The sequence below is a fragment of the Syngnathus leptorhynchus genome, chromosome 9 (assembly GCF_054491065.1).
Source record: "Syngnathus leptorhynchus isolate UIUO chromosome 9, UIUO_Slep, whole genome shotgun sequence".
In the NCBI taxonomy this organism is placed as follows: Eukaryota; Metazoa; Chordata; class Actinopteri; order Syngnathiformes; family Syngnathidae; genus Syngnathus; species Syngnathus leptorhynchus.
The window spans coordinates 1,301,307-1,323,958 of record NC_141203.1 but is presented as its reverse complement, the minus strand read 5'-3'; the positions used below and the strand labels follow the sequence as shown (position 1 = coordinate 1,323,958).

The window sequence follows — 22,652 nt, the reverse complement described above, 5'->3', positions numbered from 1 at the left end:
AATTTCGTCCGACATCTGAAGCAAAAAAATCTAAACATTTTTGTTCGAATACCCATTTGTTCGAGACACGGGACGTTCGTAAACCGAGGCTCCACTGTATTTAGTTTTGAAGTGAGAGTAGCTCCAAAGTGGACTTTGGTCAAAGTAGCTGCAAAATCATTGATAGAAAAACTTGTTTTCTCTCATGGGTAAATTTTCAGAAGCATAAAATAGTATTTTTTCCACGTTTTATTATTTTAATACGTACAATCATATTGCATAGAAACAAAATGACAATAAATGTACTGTAGATTCTATAAGAATCGAAATATAAGGCAAATGCACCACATAAAATTAATATTCCTCTAAAAAAATCAACATGTAAATGAACATGCTCGTCTAAATGTTGTGTAAATGAATATTCATCCTAAATCTCAATTTTCCTCGCTTTGAACCCATGCAACTTTCTGTCTGTAGTTTGGTCATGGATCCCATTTTCATTTTGTCATGAATACATTTTCAAGTCGTATTTGAAATGGACCTTACGGAGCTAAATGACTAGCGTGTAAACCTTAGCGCTGAAAAAAAAACAAAAAAACAAACAGAGGTTCTTGTCCCAAAAAGTCCAGAGATGCTTACATCTCATTAAGGTGCATAAGCACAAATTATAATCACATATGAAATCAATAAAAATATTTTACACAATCACATTTCCACATTATATCAATAAAAAACAAGTACTGTATTTTTCAGACTATTAGTGGCAGTTTTTTTTCATAGTTTGGCCAGGGGTGCGACTTATAAGTAGGAGTGACGTATATGAGAAATTATTAAGACTTTATAACTTGATCATTAATATGTCACTTACTTACTAGAATAGTTGATCACTTCACTTTATTTTCACTTTAAAGCTCAGGAGGGCGCACTAGGCCTGTGGAATAATTGGAACCACAACTGACAATGAGTCTGACCTCAGTGCCGCATGTACTTCCGATGTCAGCAGCGGCGTTGTTTACAAGTGACATGGAGGATGAAGATTTCGATGGATTTAATGATTTGGATTTATAATTATTTGATATATAGCTTGTATATCGTTACAGTGGGGCAAAAATTATTTAGTCAGCCACCAATTGTGCAAGTTCTCCCACTTACAAGATGAGAGATGCCTGTAATTTCCATCATAAGTACACACAAAAGTTCATATTAATACTTTGTTAGGAATGTCCTTTGTTGGGAATAACAAGAGGTCAAACGTTTTCAATAAGTCTTCACAAGTCTTCCATACACTGTTGCTGGTATTTTGGCCCATTCCTCCATGCAGATCTCCTCTCGAGCAGTGATGTTTTGGGGCTGTTAATTGGAACCGCAACTGACAATGTAGTAGTAATAGTAATCCCTTGCTACTGTATGAACACATTTTGACATAAGACGCCATGACATGGTTGGGAAATCAGTTGTTTCACCTCAGAGTTTCTTTATAGCTTCAGGAAAGCCCGTCTACTAAATCTTCAAATGTAATCCCACATAGAATGTTGTGCCTTTTGTCATGCATTTTCACAGAATCTAGATCAGGGCCTCGGCAGGCCATGAAGGAGGAATGACTGCTGTTTAGCTTTTGGTGTTGGCATTCGCTGCCTTCTGTGGAGTAAACTCCAGAGTCTTCGTTTCTTCTCATTTCCTGATAGCTGTACAGACCACTGGAAGAGACACAGAACATAATGCACGTTTTTACAACTTGCATACTATATTTTTTTGCTGTACGCGACATCAATATCTACACAAAGATCTTGATTCTGATTTCTGTAATTCACGTTTTGCACTTGTTGAGTTACATGGTGGATAGGATGGTAAAAGATGGTGCGTGAGTGTGTATTGCATTTGGCCCAGATGAATTGGCTAAGATGAAATTCCAAATTTCAAAGCTTGACATGGAAGACCTGAAGAAGGGGGCCTGAGTAGGGGTTACTTAAAAGTTAGTTCTTCAAAATTAACTATTGTTAAATTGGTAATTTTTTGGTTGAACCAGTAAACCTCCATTCCCGTTCCAAATTTCACCAAAAGATGGTGCCAAAGTCAGATTGACCTAACGTAGTAAATTAATAGTTTAAAAAGTCATCGATTAGATGAAGACTTGTTCTGAAGCACAGCAACACACAATTTTGGATTATATATCTTTTTTTTGCCATAATATACTTTGAAACTGCTTCAATATTTTAATTTGCTAACTAGGGAAGCCCATGCTCATTGTTCGGTAACGAGAATGAGACATGTTAATCACAGTTAGAGTAAGCTCCAATATACTTTATTTTATTCTGCTTTGCAATATTGTATAGTTAGTAGCAACTTGAGCAGCATCATAGCACTGATGTTTCATTTACACATGAATGTATTAAGAGTTGACAGTGATACCGTGGGTGGAAGACTGAAATCCCACGCTTGAGCTTGACCTAGGTCACCAGCTTGTCAAAATACGTTTTGAAGATGCTTGAGTGTTGTAACCTGCTAACTGAGAGAATTCACGATCATAGTTATGATTATGTGTTAAACTGATTATTTTGAAAGTATGTGTTATTATTGTCATAATGTTTAATCAGTATCAAACATGTATGTAATATTGATGTCCCATTTACACATGAATGTATAAATGTGAGCAAAGACAAGGAGTCAAAAAGGGTTCGTGATACTGTTGGAATAATTTAGGTGAAGTCTTGGCCTGCCAGACCTGGGGGCCTCATCTTTTACGAGTTGAACATCTTTGTGTTTAACTAAGTTCTTCCTATCTAGCTCCAGGGATGTCTTTTGATCCCCGTCAGTTTTATGTAACCTTCCTGTCCTTATCTTATCTTATCTTATCTTATCTTATCTTAGTGTTTTGTTACTGTAAGAGGCCTTCACTAACAATGAGCAGAGCTTCTTTGCATAGGCGAAATGTTCTTTGTTTAGTTCAAAGGAACTTCATTCCTTTTAGTTAACTGTAGCTTTGATTCATAGATTGTTGTTGATCGGAACCGGTTTTCTTTTGTAAGTGTTATAGACAAGACGTACAGTTTGAAGGAGTTGCATATAAGTTATCCCATATTTACTCAATGTTTGTTTAAGGAACTGCATACAAGTTACCTTACATTTACTTAATGTGTGTTACTTAATGTACGTGACCAAGCAGGCATCGTACCTACCCACGAACTGGACTGGTATAAAAGGTTCGTTCGGGCAAAGAGCAGGGCTCTCCCTTGGTGGGTTCTCCCTATCAGGCTTGGCCCCTGCGGCTAATGCCGTGGGTCGAGAACACCGATTAGACAAAGATAGATTTAATTCTTTCTGAGATTAACCCAAGGTCCGTTAAAATGAATTTATACTCTCTTCAAATTGGACTTAGTTAAATTTTAAGCTTAATGACAGGCTAGGAGATGCAGACCTTGTTGCAGGAGAGAGGCGCCATTTTTAGGGCGTCGTCATCTCCATCCTTTAGGCCAGCCTGTTCTTTTAAACAGAATTCGAATTTTGGAACAAGGAGAACTGATCACTCCACTTTTCCACCAAACAGCATTTTAGACCTCGAGCCTCTTACCCTTTTTTACTATATTTTTTAGTTTTCAATTGAGAGAACTTAGAGACTGAATAATTTTTGCTGTATTGAGAATGGTGAGTGGAAATTATTGTTAGTTGTTCAAACAATCAAGACTTGTAATTCTCTTTCTTGCTTATTCATTAAATTTCTACTTTATAATCATTTAATTTGGATTAATGATTATTTTGATCTTTTGTTTCTCTATCATAGTCATACTTTAAACCGTTGAGTTCTTTTTTAAATGAAGACAGCTTTAATCCTTGACATCAGGGAGTGTCAGAATCTGGTTCGAAACTGTTAACTTGAGCTCAGTTAGTGTGGGTGCACGCTAGTCAAAATAAACGGGTTCCTGCGGTCTTAACAAAGACAGCTAAACTATTCCGATGAAACGTCCGCGATCGAGGAGATCCTGGGTCTTGACAAAGTAGTTACTCAACCCTTGGGTTTCTTTGATTTCAGCGGGACTGGCGTCCGGAAATGACGGAATTAATCTAACAATATATTAGTTACCTGAACAGCGGTTAGACTCGGAACGAATCTTCTTTCCGTGCCGGCTTAAATCAATTCTTGTCTCTCCTACAGAGGGGCTACAGTACAGAATTTTACCCTTTAAACGGAGAGCCGGTCACTGACATCAAAAAAGTGCACGATTGACACACTGGTCACAATTTGGGTCAAAATAATAGTGTCTCAAAAAGTTTGAACAAGGAACATGAACCACAGAGCAAGAGACGTCTTATCCAAAGAGCAACTTCCACTGCTAAGTTCCAGCCGCCCCATAGTACAATGGCATTAACGGCTATGATCATGGCATTGGTTTGAACAGATAAATGTTAATGCTACAAAGAGTAAATCAATAAAAAATTAAAATATTTACTTTGTAGTGACATCTCAACAGTGCACATTGTACACATGCATGCTTTTTTTTAGGTCAAGTCAAGTTTATTTGTATAGCCCTAAATCACAAGCAGTCTCAAAGGGCTTCACATAGACAATCAATTGACAATAATTCTCAAAGCATCCCCTGATCTTAGGCTCCCAAACGGGCAAGGAAAAACTCAAAAACCCCTACCAGGGGAAAAATGAGAAACCTTGAGAAGGGACCACAGATGGAAGGATCCCCCTTTCAGGATCACCAGGCTGCAATGGATGCAAAGAGGGCACATAAAATACATAATATGGAAATCAAAAAGTGGATGTCCAGGCCAAAGCCAAGAGCTGTCGGAGGTGCCTTCGACTGTCCTGGCAGTGTCCTCCAGGAGGGTATTCCGCTGCAGTTCCCTCATGCTGAATTGGTCCACGAGAATCTAGATAGCCATCGTCAGCTTGGGTGTCACCTAACCACCTCCCCAGCCGGGGAGGGGTGGGGGGAGTGGGGTCGGGGAGAGGTTAATTAAAGGCCATATCATAGAAATACGTCTTTAAACGTGTCTTAAATGTTTCTACTGAGGTAACAGTTCTAATATCCATTGGCAGGGCATTCCAGAGCTCTGGAGCCCGAATGGAAAATGCTCTAGCCCCTGCAGACATTTTCTTGGCCCTCGGTGTCACTAAAAGACTAGCGTTTTGCGAACGAAGGTTACGAGACAGAACATAAGGAACAACTAAGTCGACGAGATATGAAGGCGCTAAGCCATGCAATGATTTATAGGTTAATAGAAGAACCTTGAAGTCACATCTTAAATGGACCGGGAGCCAATGTAAATTGGCTAATATTGGGGTAATGTGATCAAATTTTCTTGTCCGTGAGAGCAGCCTTGCAGCAGCATTTTGTACTAACTGTAGACTTTTGATGCTGGACTTGGGAAGACCAGAGAATAATGCATTACAGTAGTCCAGGCGCGACGTGATAAATGCATGTATAATAATTTCGGCATCACTGGTCGAGAGGATTGGGCGAATCTTAGCAATATTACGAAGGTGAAAAAATGCTATTCTGGTTATATTCTTAATGTACTTTTGAAAGGAGAGCGTTTGGTCAAATATTACCCCGAGATTAGTTACAGTATCACTCTGAGTGATAGTACGGCTATCTAGAGTAATAGCGGTTTCCTTAAATAAATGTTGATAACGAGCTGGACCAATTATCAACATCTCAGTTTTATCTGGGTTCAGACGAAGGAAGTTGAGAGACATCCATTGCTTGATCTCTGCAAGGCATGCCTCAAGATTACAACAGTCCCGCGGATCTGTCATTGATAAAGGCATATATAATTGGGTGTCATCCGCATAACATTGAAAACTAATATTATATTTACGTATTATGTTCCCAAGCGGAGTCATATAAATATTAAATAGAATTGGTCCTAGTACCGATCCCTGTGGGACACCACACGTAACTTTATAGAGCTCAGAGGACGCATTGCCATGGACCACTCGGTGCGTCCTGTCTGATAGATACGAATGAAACCAGCCTAGTGCTGACCCCGAAATACCAACACAACCTTTAAGACGCTCTAATAAAATATCGAAGTCAACAGTGTCGAAGGCAGCACTAAGATCGAGTAGTAACAATACCGATGAAGTGTTTGAATCCATAGCTAAGAGGAGATCATTAGTCACTTTAGCAAGTGCTGTCTCAGTGGAATGATTAGCTCTAAACCCAGAAAAAAAAAAAAATTAAATAAACAAAAGCATTTTCATGAGAAGACATGTCACGTGGTGGCGTCATCTGCCTTCCAGCCACTGCCCCTAATCAAGCCAATCACCAGCAACTGCCACTGCTTGTTAGGCCAGCCCTATTTAAACCCTGGGAATCAAGCCAGGGGCTGTCGGTTCGTCTCCTTACCCTGCCTGTGACGCCACCACTGTGCTCATGTGCTCTGTCCAAACAATTCCTGTTGCCGACATTGTTCGTGTACCGACATGACTCGCCTTGCTCGCTGCCTGTCCTGACCATTTGCCCGTCCTTGACCACGCTTTGATCACCGCCTGCCTTGATCACCTGCTTGCCCCTGACCACGACCACACGCTGCGCTCTTTTGCCCGGCGCGCTTGCTCTACTGCTCTCTCTGTCAGGTTGGTTCCAGTCACTTTGTCGCTCGGAGGCCAGCACACCGCCGGTTCCTGTTCCGCTGCCCAGCCACACCAGCCAAGCCGGCAGTCCAGCCTTCCACTTCCCATTTCCCCTCTTTCAATAAAGATCCGTGCCGCATTTGGTTGCCCTGTCTCCGTTCCTAATAGAACAAACTCCCCATCATACGAGCAGCGCACGGACCTTCTGCCCTGGACCGCCTGTCCCACGCTGAGTGGGACATTAATTAGCAGGACCTCCGAGGAGATGACGACATGAACAAAAATCATTCAGCTGCAGCAACAGCAGCTCCAGCAGCACCATCAGCTCCACCAAGAGCTTGTAGAAGCTCTCACAGTCTTTAAAGTCTTCGCTCCTCTGGCTGCTGCGACCCAATCTGCACAAGCCTTGTCCACGGCCATCCCACCCAGCCCCACCGATCAGCCCGCTGTCATATCCATCCCCCGTCCTGACCCGGAGCCCAGGCAGCTTGTGAACATCCCGGAGCCCAGACTTGGCAACCTTGAGAGGTTCGACAGCGACTTCAAGTATGACCGGGCCTTTTTGACAAACTGCCGCATCCTGTTCAACCTCACATTTGCCACAGAATGAGCAAAGGTGGCGTCCGTCCTCACTCACCTTACGGGTGAGGCGCGGCTGTGGGGAACCGCCGAATGAGCGGCAAGAACTTGCCTGCTCTTTGTTCAACGCTTTCGCAGCTGAAGTCCTGCGCATGTTCGACTTGGGCTCAGCCTTGGAGAACGCCTCTGAGGAACTAATGACGCTGCACCAGGGCAGCAGGTTCGTAGCGGAGTACTCCATAAAATTCCAGACGGTGGCACACCAGAGCAATTGGAACTCCTCGTCCCTGGTGGATGCCTTTCTCCACGGCCTCACGGAATACGTCAAGCATAAAATCGTGTCCTCAAGCACCCCCGGACCCTCGAGGATGCCATGGACTTGGCCGCACGGGTGGATCGGCGGATGAGAAGGAGATGAAGTCAACTCCCTACCCCCGCTGCCGTGACGCCAGCTCAATGCCTCGGGTGTAATGAAGACCCCCTGTCACTCCGCTCTGCCTGTCGCCCATCGGGGACACTGTCTTAGACAGCCAGCGCTCCGCTCCAGCCAGGTGGGCCTGAACCTATGGAGATAGGATTGCACCTCGCTCTCGCCAGAGACTGAAGGCTTAGCGATATGGCTTGAAATTTAAAACATTGTATTAATTAAATCTTTTGGTCCTGATGGCAATGGTGAGTGTAATAGTGTAAAAAAAATATTAAGAGAGTATTGTAGACAATTTAAATGTGAAAAGGGAAATATTTCTTTTGATAAAGGATAAGAAAGTATAATGTTCAGCTTCTTTTTTGCATTTTCATGTTCTTTTATTAAAAAAAATTAGATATAAATCAATAGATAAATATATAAATAAAAAACCTCAGATAGCAAAGCTCAATTGAACGTAAATAATTGAGACATTATTATGTGGCTCTCAAAACCCAGTACAGTAATCCGTCGCGACATCGAGGTTCGTTTATTGCGGTTTCACTACATCACAGAATTTTTTCCAAATTAGAAGAAAATTCAAAATCAAACTTCTAATTTGGGGAATTACGGCACGAAAGTTGCCAACACGCCAACAGAAGGTAGGGAGTGCCCATACAATCGCAGTGATTACACTTGTACCTTTTTTATAATTTTTTATATAATAAGAGTTCTAAAAACATATTTAAAGTGTTGTACCTTGTTGTAGAAAAATTGTTACAATAATAAAAGAGTTTTAAAAACATATTTACAGTATGTACACTTGTACCTTGTTATAAAAAAATATTATAATAAAAGCTGTTCTAAAAAAATATTTACAGTATGTGTTAAGAATTCTCCATGTTATGTTATTCAGTCGTGCCCCTCCGTGAGTCCTCCGTCACCTTATCGTGGAGGGGTTTGCGTGCCCCTATGATCCTAGGAGCCATGTTGTCTGGGGCTTCATGCCCCTGGTATGGTCACCCATGGCAAAAGGGTCCTAGGTGAGGGGCCAGACAAAGCACGGCTCAGAAGACCCCTTATGTCGAGTAAAATATATGGACGTAGTTTTCCCTTGCCCGGACGCGGATCACCGGGGCCCCTCTCTGGAGCCAGGCCTGGAGGTGAGGCTCGAAGGCGAGCGCCTTGTGGCCGGGCCTTCGCTCATGGGGTCCGGTCGGGCATAGCGCGAAAAGAAAACGTGGGTCCCCCTTCCAATGGGCTCACCACCTATAGGAGGGGCCAAAGGGGGTACATAGTGAGCTGGCCGGCGGCCAAAGGCGGGGACCTTGGCGGTCCGATCCCCAGCTGCAGAGGCTGGCTCTGGGGACATGGAATGTCACCTCTCTGGCTGGAAAGGAGCCCGACCTGGTGTGTGAGGCAGAAAGGTTCCGACTAGACATAGTCGGACTTGCCTCCACACATAGTTTGGGCTCTGGTACAAGCCCTCTCGAGAGGGGCTGGACTCTCTTGCACTCTGGAGTTGCCCACGGTGAGAGGCGTCGAGCAGGTGTTGGCATACTTATTGCCCCCCGGCTGGGCGCCTGCACATTGGAGTTCACCCCGGTGAGCGAGAGGGTAGCCTCCCTCCGCCTTCGGGTGGGGGGACGGGTCCTGACTGTTGTTTGTGTTTATGCACCGAACAGCAGCTCAGAGTACCCACCCTTCTTAGAGTCCCTGGAGGAAATGCTGGAGAGCGCTCCTTCTGGGGACTCCATCGTTCTACTGGGTGACTTCAATGCTCACGTGGGCAATGACAGTGAGACCTGGAAGGGCGTGATTGGGAGGAACGGCCCCCCCAATCTGAACCCGAGCGGTGTTCTATTATTGGACTTCTGTGCTCGACACGGATTTTCTATAATGAACACCATGTTCAAGCATAAGGGTGTCCATGTGTGCACTTGGCACCAGGACACCCTAGGCCGCAGTTTGTTGATCGACCTTGTAGTCGTTTCATCGGATTTGCGGCCGCATGTTTTGGACACTTGGGTGAAGAGAGGGGCGGAGCTGTCAACTGATCACCACCTGGTGGTGGGTTGGCTCCGATGGTGGGGGAAGATGCCGGTCCGACCTGGCAAACCCAAACGCTCTGTGAGTGTCTGCTGGGAACGTCTGGCAGAATCCCCTGTCAGGAAGAGCTTCAACTCCCACCTCCAGCAGAGCTTTTCCCACGTCCCGGGGGAGGCGGGGGACATTGAGTCCGAGAGGACCATGTTCCGCGCCTCCATTGTTGAGGCAGCCGACCAGAGCTGTGGCCGTAAGGTTGTTGATGCCTGTCGTGGCGGCAATCCCCGAACTCGCTGGTGGATACCGGCGGTAAGGGATGCCGTCAAGCTGAAGAAGGAGTCCTATAGGGCCATTTTGGCCTGCGGGACTCCGGGGGCAGCTGACAGGCACCGGATGGCCAAGCGGAACGCGGCTTCGGCGGTTGCTGAGGCAAAAACCCGGGCGTGGGAGGAGTTTGGCGAGGTCATGGAGAATGACTTCCGGACGGCTGCGAGGAAATTCTGGTCCACCATCCGGCGTATCAGGAGGGGGAAGAAGTGCACGGTCAACACTGTTTAGAGTGGAGATGTAGAGGGCCTGAGGACTCTGAGGCGGACTCTCCAATCTCGGAGGTTGAAGTCACTGAGGTAGTTAAAAAAACTCCTCGGTGGCAAGGCCCTGGGGGTGGATGAGATCTGCCCGGAGTTCTTAAAGGCTCTGGATGTTGTGGGGCTGTCATGGCTGACACGCCTCTACAGCATTGCGTGGACATCGGGGACGGTGCCTCTGGATTGGCAGACTGGGGTGGTGGTTGCCCTCTTTAAGAAGGGGGACCGGAGGGTGTGTTCCAATTACAGGGGAATCACACTTCTCAGCCTCCCTGGTAAGGTCTATTCAGGGGTGCTGGAGAGGAGGATCCGTCGGGAGGTCGAGCCTTGGATTCAGGAGGAGCAGTGTGGCTTTCGTCCTGGCCGTGGAACAGCGGACCAGCTCTACACCCTCGGCAGGATCCTCGAGGGTGCATGGGAGTTCGCCCAACCAGTCCACATGTGTTTTGTGGACTTGAAGAAGGCGTTCGACCGTGTCCCTCGGGAGGTTCTCTGGAGGGTGATTCGGGAGTACGGGGTGCCGGGCCAACTGATAAGGGCGGTTCGGTCCCTGTATCACCGATGCCAGAGTTTGGTCCGCATTTCCGGCAGTAAATCGGATTCGTTCCCAGTGAGGGTTGGACTCCGCCAATGCTGCCCTTTGTCATCGATTCTGTTCATAATTTTTATGGACAGAATTTCTAGGCAGCTGAGGCGTTGAGGGGGTCCGGTTTGGGGGCCTCAGCATCGCGTCACTGCTTTTTGCAGATGACGTGGTGCTGTTGGCTTCTTCAGTCCGTGATCTCCAGCTCTCACTGGAGCGGTTCGCAGCCGAGTGTGAAGCGGTCGGGATGGGGGTCAGCACCTCCAAATCCGAGTCCATGGTCCTCGGTCGGAAAAGGGTGGAATGCCCTCTCCGGATCGGGGATGAGATCCTGCCCCAAGTGGAGGAGTTCAAGTATCTTGGGGTCTTGTTCACGAGTGAGGGCAGGATGGAGCGCGAGATCGACAGGCGGATCGGTGCAGGGTCGGCAGTAATGCGGACTCTGTACCGGTCTGTCGTGGTGAAGAGAGAGCTGAGCCAAATGGCAAAGCTCTCGATTTACCGGTCGATCTACGCTCCTACCCTCACCTATGGTCACGAGCTATGGGTCGTGACCAAAAGAACGAGATCCAGGAATAAAGCGCCCAAAATGAGTTTCCTCCGCAGGGTGTCCGGGCTCTCCCTTAGAGATAGGGTGAGAAGCTCGGTCATCCGGGGGAGACTCGGAGTAGAGCCGCTGCTCCTCCACGTTGAGAGGAGCCAGATGAGGTGGCTCGGGCATCTCATCAGGACGCCTCCCTGGGGAAGTCTTTCGGGCATGTCCCACCGGTAGGAGACCCCAGGACGCGCTGGAGAGACTATGTCTCTTGGCTGGCCTGGGAACGCCTTGGGAACCCCCGGGATGAGCTGGATCTCGTGGCTGGGGAGAGGGAGGTCTGGGAGTCCCTCCTAAAGCTGCTGCACCCGCGACCCGACCCCGGATAAGCGGAAGAAGATGGATGGATGGATGGATGGAGTCGTGCTTTGATTTGAGGTAGGGTGCTTTATTTTGAAGGCTGTTTTCAGGCGATACCACTTCCTGTTTCATGTTCGTGTACATACATGTTACAGTGGTATAGCAGTCATTGACGATGTGAGTGGGTCTCCTAACAAGAGAAATGAATGATCACATATGTCTAACCTTTAGGACAATGCAGTATTGCTCCAAATGTTGGTTCACATTCCTTTAGATGTCCATTTTCTTGTGTTAGCACGATCGCGAATTAGCATCTTTCCGCTAACTCGTTAGCCTGCCCAGTACTTCTTGTTAACATGTTACACGCACACAAGTATAATATTTATATTTTCAATATTTATATCAAATTATCTGTTATTTATACTATTAATGTAATACTTACATGTTTGAAATAATTATTTAATGTTCTAAAAATAGAATATGCACTTAAATGCTTTAATATACATTTATTGAAACACAAAATGTACAGATGAGCGGGTGACCCTACTTCGCGGATTTCACTTATTGCGGGTGGTTTATGGGAACCAATTATCTGCGATAAACAAGCATTACACACACACACACACACACAATCCATATTGTGCGTGACTCCTATTTTGTGAAAGTGGAATTCGTCCATCCATCCACCCACCGTCAAGCAGCCATCAATCAAAAGACTACCGTGGGTATGACCGGGAGCATGATGTAGAGTGACTCTTTTTTTAACTAGTTCAGCGCTGGTTTGTGTGAGCGATGGGGATAGTAGCACTTGAAAAAAAAAATCACATCTAGGATAGCAATTTCCGTCCCAAACTGTTAAATCGTTCAGCCTTACCGTACACCACTATAATAGAGATCACAACATTTCAGCATTCATTTGATCCAAGTGCTTACTTGTTTAGTCATTGACATGTACATAACAATTTTGCCTTGAAGTGATCATTATGTAAACAATGTAAAGTGAACTAACCTTGACCCATTCGCTGGTTCCAGAACTAAAGACGGCATCGGTGGAACTTTTGAAGAATGACAATCCATTGTCTTTTCACATATAGTGACTCTATCACAAAATAGTTCAGCTTCAGATTCCATGGACAAGAGACACGGACTATCAGATCCAAAGTAGTCATGAGGATACTGCGAAGAAAAATTTCCATACTAGGATACTTGATTGGTAACGTTTTTATCCAAGATTTTTATCACACTAAGTCATTCATTCATTTATTCATTTCATTTTAATTTATTTCAGTCAACATCATCAATATACCACCGCAGCAACATTAAGTCACTGTTTAGCTCAGTTAGTAGAGAATGGCACATTCAACACGAGCCATGTTCCCGAGTGAGTTCGAATCTGACATCTGACAACTTTTATCATGATTTCTTTCCTTAACTCATTTATTTTTTATTCATTCATTTATTTATTCATTTAATTTTAATTTAAAAACATCATTTTAATAATTTATTTCAGTCAACATCATCAATTTACCATTTTTTACTTGTCGTTTGATAGCATCATTCCACCACAGCAACACTAAGTCACTGTTTAGCTCAGTTAGTAGTGAATGGCACATTCAACACGAGGCATTTCCCCGACTGGATTCGAATCTGACATTGGCTGTCATTTTTTATTCATTCATTTATTTATTCATTTAATTTTAATTTAAAAATAGCATTTTAATAATTTATTTCATTCAACATCATCATCATAATTAATTTACCATTTTTATTTTATTTAATCATCATAATTAATTTACCATTTTATTTCATTTAATCATTTCGTTTTAATAATTTATTTCATTCATCATCATCATCATAATTAATTTACCATTTTTATTTCATTTAATCATTATTTCGAGTCCCACAATAGTGTGAAGTGCCTTCGCTTTCACACGCAATTGTTATTCTACTTTATTTTTCTTATTATTAGTGTGAAGGCGAAGGCCTTCATTTTTTCATTAATTTTTCATTCATTCAATTTTAACACATTTTAATAATTATTTTCATCATCATCATTAATTTACCATTTTTATTTTATTTAATCATCATTATTAATTTACCATTTTTATTTCATTTAATCATTATTTCGAGTCCCACAATAGTGGGAAGTGCCTTCGCCTTCACACGCAATTTCTCCAGAAATTGCCAATTCTAGTTAGTGTGAAGGCGAAGGCCTTCACACTATTGTTATTCTACTTTATTTTTCTTATTATTATTATTATTAGTGTGAAGGCGAAGGCCTTCACACTATTGTTATTCTACTTTATTTTTCTTCTTATTAGTGTGAAGGCGAAGGCCTTCACACTATTGTTATTCTACTTTATTTTTCTTATTATTATTAGTGTGAAGGCGAAGGCCTTCACACTATTGTTATTCTACTTTATTTTTCTTCTTCTTATTATTATCCTACTTTATTCCTCCCACTTTTTTGACACCTAACTACTCCCACATGCTTTAACCGATTCACCCCATTCCAACTTTCACACGTTCCAAAAATTCACGGCATGACTGCTAGTATTTCATTTGTTCATAACATTTACCGTTTTTGCATAATTAGCAAATTTGTGCCTTAAAATCCCCCATTCATTCTTAATGGCGTATTAGACACGAGCGACGTATACGACCGAGTTCGAATTTTGACATCTGACAACTTTTTTCATGATTTCTTTGCCTAACTCATTTATTTAACTCTTTTATTTTTTTATTTTTCATTCATTCATTTAGTTATTCATTTAATTTTAAGTTAAAAACATCATTTTACCGTTTTAACGGCATTTACCATTTTTATTTCTCGTTTAATAGCATTATTCCACCACAGCAACACTAAGTCGCTGTTTATCTCAGTTAGAAGAGAATGGTGCTTTGAACGCTTGCAATATTGAGGAGTGAATTCGAATCACACTTGGCCATTATTTTTTATTCATTAATTTTTCATTCATTCAATTTTAACACATTTTAATAATTATTTTCATCATCATCATTAATTTACCATTTTTATTTTATTTAATCATCATTATTACTTTACCATTTTTATTTCATTTAATCATTATTTCGAGTCCCACAATAATGTGAAGTGCCTTCGCCTTCACACGCAATTTCTCCAGAAATTGCCAATTCTAGTCTTTTTTATTATTATTAAACAATTTATTCCTCCCACTTTTTTGACACCTAACTACTCCCACATGCTTTAACCGATTCACCCCATTCCAACTTTCACACGTTCCAAAAATTCACGGCATGTTTGCTACCATTTTATTTGTTCATAACATTTACAGTTTTTGCGTAATTAGCAAATTTGTGCCTTAAAATCCCCCACTCATTCTTAATGGCACATTCAACACGAGCCATTTTCCCGAGTGGGTCGAATCTCACTTGGCCGTTTTTTCTTTATTCATTCATTTATTCATTTTTTAATTTTAAAACATTTTAATAATTTATTTCATTCAACATCATCATAATTAATTTACCATTTTTATTTCATTTAATCATTTTATTTCTCATGATTTAGAATGATTCCAACGCTTCAATAGTAAGTCACTGCTTAGCTCAGTTAGTAAAGAATGGCACATTCAACACGAGCCATTTTCCCGAGTGGGTTCGAATCTCACTTGGTATTTATTTTTTATAACGTTAACGTTATTCATTTTTTAATTTTAAAACATCATTTTAATAATTTATTTCATTCATCATCATCAATTAATTTGCCATTTTTATTTCATTTTATCATAATTTCGACTCCCACAATAGTGTGAAGTGTCTTCGCCTTCACACGCAATTTCTCCAGAAATTGCAAATTCTAGTTATTATGAAATAAACTGCAAAAAGAAAAGAGAAAGAATTTGTTCCAAGGACCAAGGCACTTTTCAAGTTGGGGCAAAGAACCGGGGAAAAAGAGAGGATAACTTGAGAGTTGATAACCAACTTATGAGTTGATAACCAACAACTTGACAATAACAAAAAATTGCTATATATAATTGGGGGATGAGGTTCTTATTTTTTGTGGGAAACATTTTTTTATCAGCTTTTCTTGAAAAGGATCTGTTCTTTTTTTAAATTAATTTCAATGGGCATCAATTCTGTGCCAATTTTTACTATTCATGGAATGGCTTAGTCTCTATCCCCGTAAATTATTTTAAACAAGGTTCATCTTTCTTTTCGGCCCGTTACCAAATAAACCAGGGTGTGGTGGTATTGACTTGTGATCAGTTCAGGGTTGTAACAAGGTAAGTGTGAGTGTGTGATATAAACTTTTGAAAGAACAATGAAAATCAGAAAATGTTTGTTCTAGTCTTTTTGTCTTGCAATTTCATACCTTATTGAAAAATGATGGAAGCTGGATCATGGGATAGAAGGTTGCCTTGAAAATGCTGTAACACCTAAAGAGAATATACAAGACTAGCAGCACAACTGTACACGCCATCAGCAAAGAGCCCAAGAAATACATAACAGTTTGCCACCAAGGTGTATGGCCTGTTGAAAAAAAGAAACAAATATGATCACTGTACGGTTTTGTCATGCATCATATAAATGTTCAGTATATATGCTGTTGTTTCTAGCTGTAAAGTAGTTTTAAAATAAAGAGTACCGTATTTTTCGGAGTATAAATCATGTTTTTTTTTTCATAGTTTGTGTGGGGGTCGACTTATACTCAGGAGCAACCTATGTGTAATTATTCCAAATTTTCTAAATTAAAAAATCTGCAATGTAGTGAAACCTTAATAAATGAACCGCGATGTACCGAGGGATTACTCGCTAATTTGAACTGCAACTGACGACGTCAGCGGCGCGGCACACACGTGGCATTGTTTACATAAAGGATGAAGAATTCGATCGATGGATTTAAGATTTGGAGCGACACAGATGTTAGATAAAATTGTTGTTTATATTATAGCTATTTGATATATAGTTTATATATCGTTATACGGGCCTGTGGGATAATTTGGACTGCAACTGACGACGTCAGCGGCGCGGCGCACACGCGGCGTTTACATAAAGGATGAAGAATTCAATCGATGGATTTAATGATTTGGAGTGACACAGATGGTTTGATAAAATTGTTTATATTATAGCTATTTGATATATAATTTATATAGGCCTGTGGAATAATTTGAACTGCAACTGTCGACGTCAGCGGTGCACACGCGGCGTTGTTTACATAAAGGACGAAGAATTCGATCGATGGATTTAATAATTTGCAGTGACACAGATGGTTTGATAGAGGTGTTATTTATGTTATACTTACTTGAATAACTGTTAATGTTACGTCTGGCCCGTTCTCAGCTCCTCATTTGTGTTTATGTCACATTAGCATACCGTATCGTTTAGCCTGTTGTTGCTGGTTCATGTCTGTTCTTGGTGTTGGATTTTGTCAAATAAATTTGCCTCAAAATACGACTTAAACTCCGGTGCAACTTACATATGTTTTTTTCCTCTTTATTGTGCATTTTATGGCTGATGCGACTTGTAATCCGGAGCGACTTTTAGTTAGAAAAATACGGTTCTACAAGTTTTTGTAGTTATATTTGTTAGTTTGCCTCAAAAATATTGATATGAGATGCAAAATTGTGTGGGTGTGGGGACAGCTATCTAAGATTAAGATTACCATCAGTCTGAATGCAATATGGTAAGTTAAATTTGCTCCTCTTATCGGGTTGGTCAGAGCGTGACTGGACCCGAACACAGTACAATGTCCAATAGTTCAAGTCTGGCAAAGTTACCATCTTAGCACTTGTGTTTATGATTTGGGGTTGTAGTACCTGAAAGACAGATAGCAGTTAATTATCATTATGTTATTGAGTACTGTATAGAGTAGACAGTGCATGGCATTTCTTCTGCAAGCTATCACACTTGTTTTCTGTCTGGAGAGAACAGCTTACACCGTATGCAGAATTAAAAAAAAACTCCTGACACCCGTCCTATAAGTTATGGCCTTCTCAGACTACTCAACTTTTTAGTCGTTCGCAACCATACGTACGTTTTGTGCACAAATTGGTACAAACATAGTTAGTGAATAATAAGTCTTTGGCAAAATTGTTTGCCGTTACATACAACTGTTCTACATGCAGAAAAATGGCAGCAGCAGGTCAATTGAATGTGAAAAAAATACAAAGTAAATACTTGTATGTATATATATTTTTTGTTCCACAAAAGAGGATGTTAGAATAGGCCTCTTTGGCACATGTAGGTAGCTTGAGCTATGCTGTTATCGCTGTAACCCTTCTCTTGCTTTATTAGCTTTCTTTTCTCTATGACACTCTTTGCACATACGTAGAGGTCGCTCTCAGTTAAAACTACAAAGTCACACATTATCACACAGGCTAGGCAGAGTCGCCTCCTTGGAGGAGGGCAGCCCAGAGTAGTACAAGAGCAGAAACCCTAGTGGTCAGGGTTAGACCTTCTTCAGCATCCAGCAGATAAGGCTCCACAGTTGTGTCTCGATCATCCTGGCATACATTAAAGAGTTAAACTGCGAAGGTTGACTCTTGGTAATTACTGTTAGCATAGCGAGCATTAAAGATAAAGAATTGGGAACAAACCTAACAAGGACGTTGAATATTGTTCTCATATATTTAGTTTCATCAAAAGGGTTTGTTTTGAGGTTTTACTATAAAAAAATAACCATCTTATTCTGATAAGGTAAATTAGTGTAGAACAAACTAGCGTGTCTGCTGTAGAATACTTTAAATTTGCGCCTATAAGATGACTATCATAATGCATAGGATTTTTAGCGCGCATTTCTATAGAAGCCAAGAAATTTTGTGTGCCTCAAAGCGCTCACAATAGGTGCAATATGCAACACCCATTCACCCTCTAGTAGCGGTAAACTACACAAGTAGCCAAAACTGCCCTGTTGCAAGCCGACAGAAGCGTGGCTGCCTGCGTGTGCCTACGGCCCCTCAGACTCCCACCAAAGATTCACACCCAAGGATTTGCCAGTGTAACACTTGTGGCAAGGTGTGTGAAGTGTCTTGCCCAAGGACACAAACACATGTGACTCGAGATACAAACCGTCGACCCTCAGGGAACAAACGATGCGCCCTACCACCTGAACCACAGCTGCCTCAAGATCAGATTTTAATGAACTTTCAAATTATGCGGATTAGAGAAATAAATAAATCTAAATTCCTACCTGCTTGTCTACATTATGTTCCCAGTACACAATGTAGTAGTACAACCTTTTAAGATTTTGCCTCATGGAGCGGTTTAAACTGGTCAATGGATCGGAAATAAAAACATCAATGTTGTTTACAGCAACAGCCAGTTCCACTTTGGATGGTGGACCAATTGCAGCTATAAGGCAGAAGACAAAAGAAATCAGAGAATTGGTGGCTATTAGTATTGTTATTTAGAACATTAAATCCACGTTGGCACAAATACAGTCAACACAAGGAACTGTGAAATCAACCCGCAGTTAAGTATGGGGTTACAGCAGGGGCGATGCTATGGCCACACTCCCTGGCCATCCCCAAATTTAAGGGAAGATTTAGGATCATGATTTTTCTGCAATTTTCACATGAATGTAGCATTCTTCAACCCCTTGACACTGATTTGCCACAAGTGGAAGTAATTACTTTTGTATATTTAAATAATGAACTTTCAATTGATCTGATTGCAAAATGTAAAAGTAATTTCAATCTTACAATGTCAATCAAAAACATTACATTTATTCTACAGTCGGCCAAAAACATGGCAGTCATTGTATGTCTATCATACCATCACACTGTCACGGTTTTATGAAACAAAATATACACAAACATCAATCTTGCTCAACAACAAGCAGGTTCAAATCTGTGAAGAATAAATGTTTTTTTATATGACTGGGTTATTTAAGTATGATTTGAATGATAGAGCCATTGATCACAGTATTCAAAATGTCATTGGCCGTTAACTAGCAAATCAGTGCATGACACAGAAGTAGCCTATGAGAAAGCAAAGACATGGGAACATCTAGTAAATTAAATTTATAGCGAGACTCTCGTCATAAGTGTGTACTAGGTAGGACTCTTGTGGTACACACACGAATGAATTAAGTGGCTGAAGTTTAGCCACTAAACTATCTTTAGAAGCAGCTGCCGATGACCTTCTACCGAACAACCATTGAAAGGGTCCACTCATTCAACCTCCTGGGCATGGTTATCTAATTCAGACATACCACTGCCCTGAAAAATTTATGCCTAGCTCAAAACCAAGTACATACAAGGGACTGAAGGGTCCTAATTTTGGAGTATTCTGTAACGTTACCACACTTTCCCACAATTTCTCACCATGCTTCTCAGGACAAAATTCTTTCTGCACCCATTCTGAGTGACTGAAGTTGTCATTGGTGCGCACACGCAACATGTAGAAGCCAAAATAGTGCAGGTTATGTGCAGTAAGGTCACATGACTTGGAAAACGTCCTGTCACAGGCATTTGACCAGTAGTACCTTTTCTTGGATTCTAGCTTGTATTTCCTGTAAAGACAAAACAAAAAAGTATTTACTGTTTGCATACAATAGTGCAGCATTCTGGCAGTTGGTGAATGAAAGTTCATGTTCATGCTATTATTTCTTATAATTAAGTTTATTATTCTGACTGTACTCTCATACATATACAGTAATCCCTCCTACTTCGCGGCTTCAACTATCGCGGCTTCGCTATATCGCGGGTTTTCAAAAATGCGGAAATGAATTATTTTATCGCAGAAATTTCATCATTTCACGAGGTTTCGCGGCCACTTGAGTTTCTTCATTTTCCTTTAATAATGATAGCTTACGTTTAAAAGTGAAATGAATAAATTAAAGAGTCAGTACAGTATACTTTATCGTCACATGTGACTTCAGGGCGTTCTCGCTGTTGTATATTTTGGACTAACTCATGTTCCGTAGTGGGAAAACCCCGGATGTGGGAGGGGGAGCTTCGGGGACGTTCAGTGTCGCGATGTACGGCCAGTGAACTGACTGTGATGAAAGGAATAAAGCAGTACCCATCACGTCGTTGTCCGAACCATGCTTGCTACATCAGAACCTGGAAAATAGTAAAGATATAACACTCTCCACCGGCGGTGGCCTTCATCTGGACATAGCAATACACTGTTAGTCTCGTCGCTAAGGCATGAATGCGGAGCGCACAGTCCATTGATATGAAAGTCCCCTAGCAGCGAGCTGGTTGATGTCAGCGATAAAAATAGAATATCTTCCAAGAATAGCTCAAAAAAATCTAGTTTCTATTTCGCGGAAATTCCCATTTCGCGGTTGGGTCTGGAACGTAACCCCCGCGAAGTAGGAGGGATCACTGTACATACATCTGTGTCTCAATGATCCTAGGAAAAACATTGTCTGGGGGCCTTTATTCCCCTGGCAGGGTCTCCCATGGCAAACAGGTGCTAGGTGAGGGACCAGATAAAGTACCGCTCAAAAGACCCCTAATGATAACTGTGAAGAATGGGCTTCCTTTTTCCTTGCCCGGACACAGGACACCAGGCCCCCCCCTCTGGAACCAGGCCTGGAGGTGCGGCTCTTTGGCTAATCTCCACTGCATCCGTCTGGGCACAGCCCAGAAAGACAACATGGGCTATGGCCTCTCCCACAGGCTCACCACCTGTGGGAGAGGCCATAGGGGGTAGGATGCCTTGTGAGCTGGTGCCAGCCAAAGGCTTGGTGGTCCAATCCCCGGCTACAGAAGCTTGCTCTTGGGGAATGGAACAACATCTCTCTGATAGGGAAGGAGCCCGATCTGGTGTGCTAGGCAGAGAAATTTTGACTACGCATAGTTGGACTTGCCTTTTAAAAACAGCTTGGGCTCTGGTCACCCTTTTTGTCACCCTTTTTTGGCATCCTTGGAGGGTGTTCTCATTGAAAGTGTATGATCATTAAGTATTCATTATAAGATGAATATTGTTTATAATTCAATGTATTTTCAATGAATATCAGAGTGTGGATACGTTAAATCCCTGTTGCTATCAAACTTTCATGGGTGTGTGTATTGTTCAGTTTTTACACTGGTAGATTTGAGGAAAGGCACGCCTTCAACAAACCAACTGTAAAGAAAACCTCTTGTGTCTATTTGTTGTGCTTGAAGGGAGTATAGATTGAACAAACCAACTGTAAAGAAAACCTCTTGTGTCTATTTGTTGTGCTTGAAGGGAGTATAGATAGATAGATAGATAGATAGATAGATAGATAGATAGATAGATAGATAGATAGATAGATAGATAGATAGATAGATAGATAGATAGATAGATAGATAGATAGGATAGAAAATCATTGAAGATTTATTCTTTAACAATATCATGACAATAGCCTAACTTTAGCTTATATGTAACATCATGTTACTTTCTAAACCCACGTTTGTAGTAAAAACATACCTTTGTGTTTTTTTTGTTTCGATGTGCTTTTGAATGTTCCTAGCGCCGCGACCTCCATAGCTTATCACATCTTGACAAAGAATGCACAAAACCTTCCCCGGGACATCTAATTTACGGATATGTTCCGTCAGGCAGGTGGTTACGGACTGTGTTCCGAGTTCTAAGATGACGCTGCTCTCGAGCCATGCGCATCTGAAGCAGTTCTTGATCCCGTTCGACTTGTCTATTTCCCTGCCATGATCCTTGTCTTTTTTCTCTAAAACTTTTGCCATGCTGGCGAAAACATTTGCTGATTAGGCAAATGAGTAGGCAAATGATGTGACAAAAGTAGCGCCAAAATCCTGCCGAAAATAAGGTGGATGTTGTCTCAATACTGCTGCCAGCCGCCCCCCCGCATATAAAAAAAAAATTCTCAACGGATCTACACAATTCACAAAAATGATACTTCGGATGGAAAAAAACACGGAAATCCACGGAAAATGTTCATCCCTGCTCAGGGTACTTTACATATAGAGCAGGTCTACAAAGGTCAAAATACTGAACCCCTAGTTGCTCTCAATCTAGTCATTAGTACATGAAGGAGGAATTCAGTGTAAAACACTTTGAGAGCCTCA

At 41.8% G+C, this 22,652-nt stretch overlaps 1 protein-coding gene and 1 pseudogene across 5 annotated transcripts in view; both read right to left on the bottom strand.

The window, feature by feature from the left end:
• Positions 1-215: 215 nt before the first annotated feature.
• LOC147050573 (interferon alpha/beta receptor 1a-like) overlaps positions 216-22,652 on the bottom strand; it is a 39,016-nt gene continuing 16,579 nt past the window's right edge. For 3 of the 5 annotated variants that reach the window (XM_085920035.1, XM_085920039.1, XM_085920037.1), the window contains 6 exons: positions 19,959-20,146; positions 18,824-18,984; positions 17,297-17,450; positions 16,007-16,164; positions 12,665-12,831; positions 216-1,676 (listed from right to left, as the gene is read on the bottom strand). In XM_085920035.1, the coding sequence (XP_085776161.1) occupies positions 1,463-1,676; positions 12,665-12,831; positions 16,007-16,164; positions 17,297-17,450; positions 18,824-18,984; positions 19,959-20,146 (1,042 nt within the window). In that variant the 3' untranslated portion in view covers positions 216-1,462. The remainder of the gene's footprint in view (positions 1,677-12,664; positions 12,832-16,006; positions 16,165-17,296; positions 17,451-18,823; positions 18,985-19,958; positions 20,147-22,652) is intronic. The other 2 variants (XM_085920036.1, XM_085920038.1) reach the window with 2 other exon arrangements.
• Positions 1,683-12,658, bottom strand: LOC147050574 (uncharacterized; annotated as a pseudogene).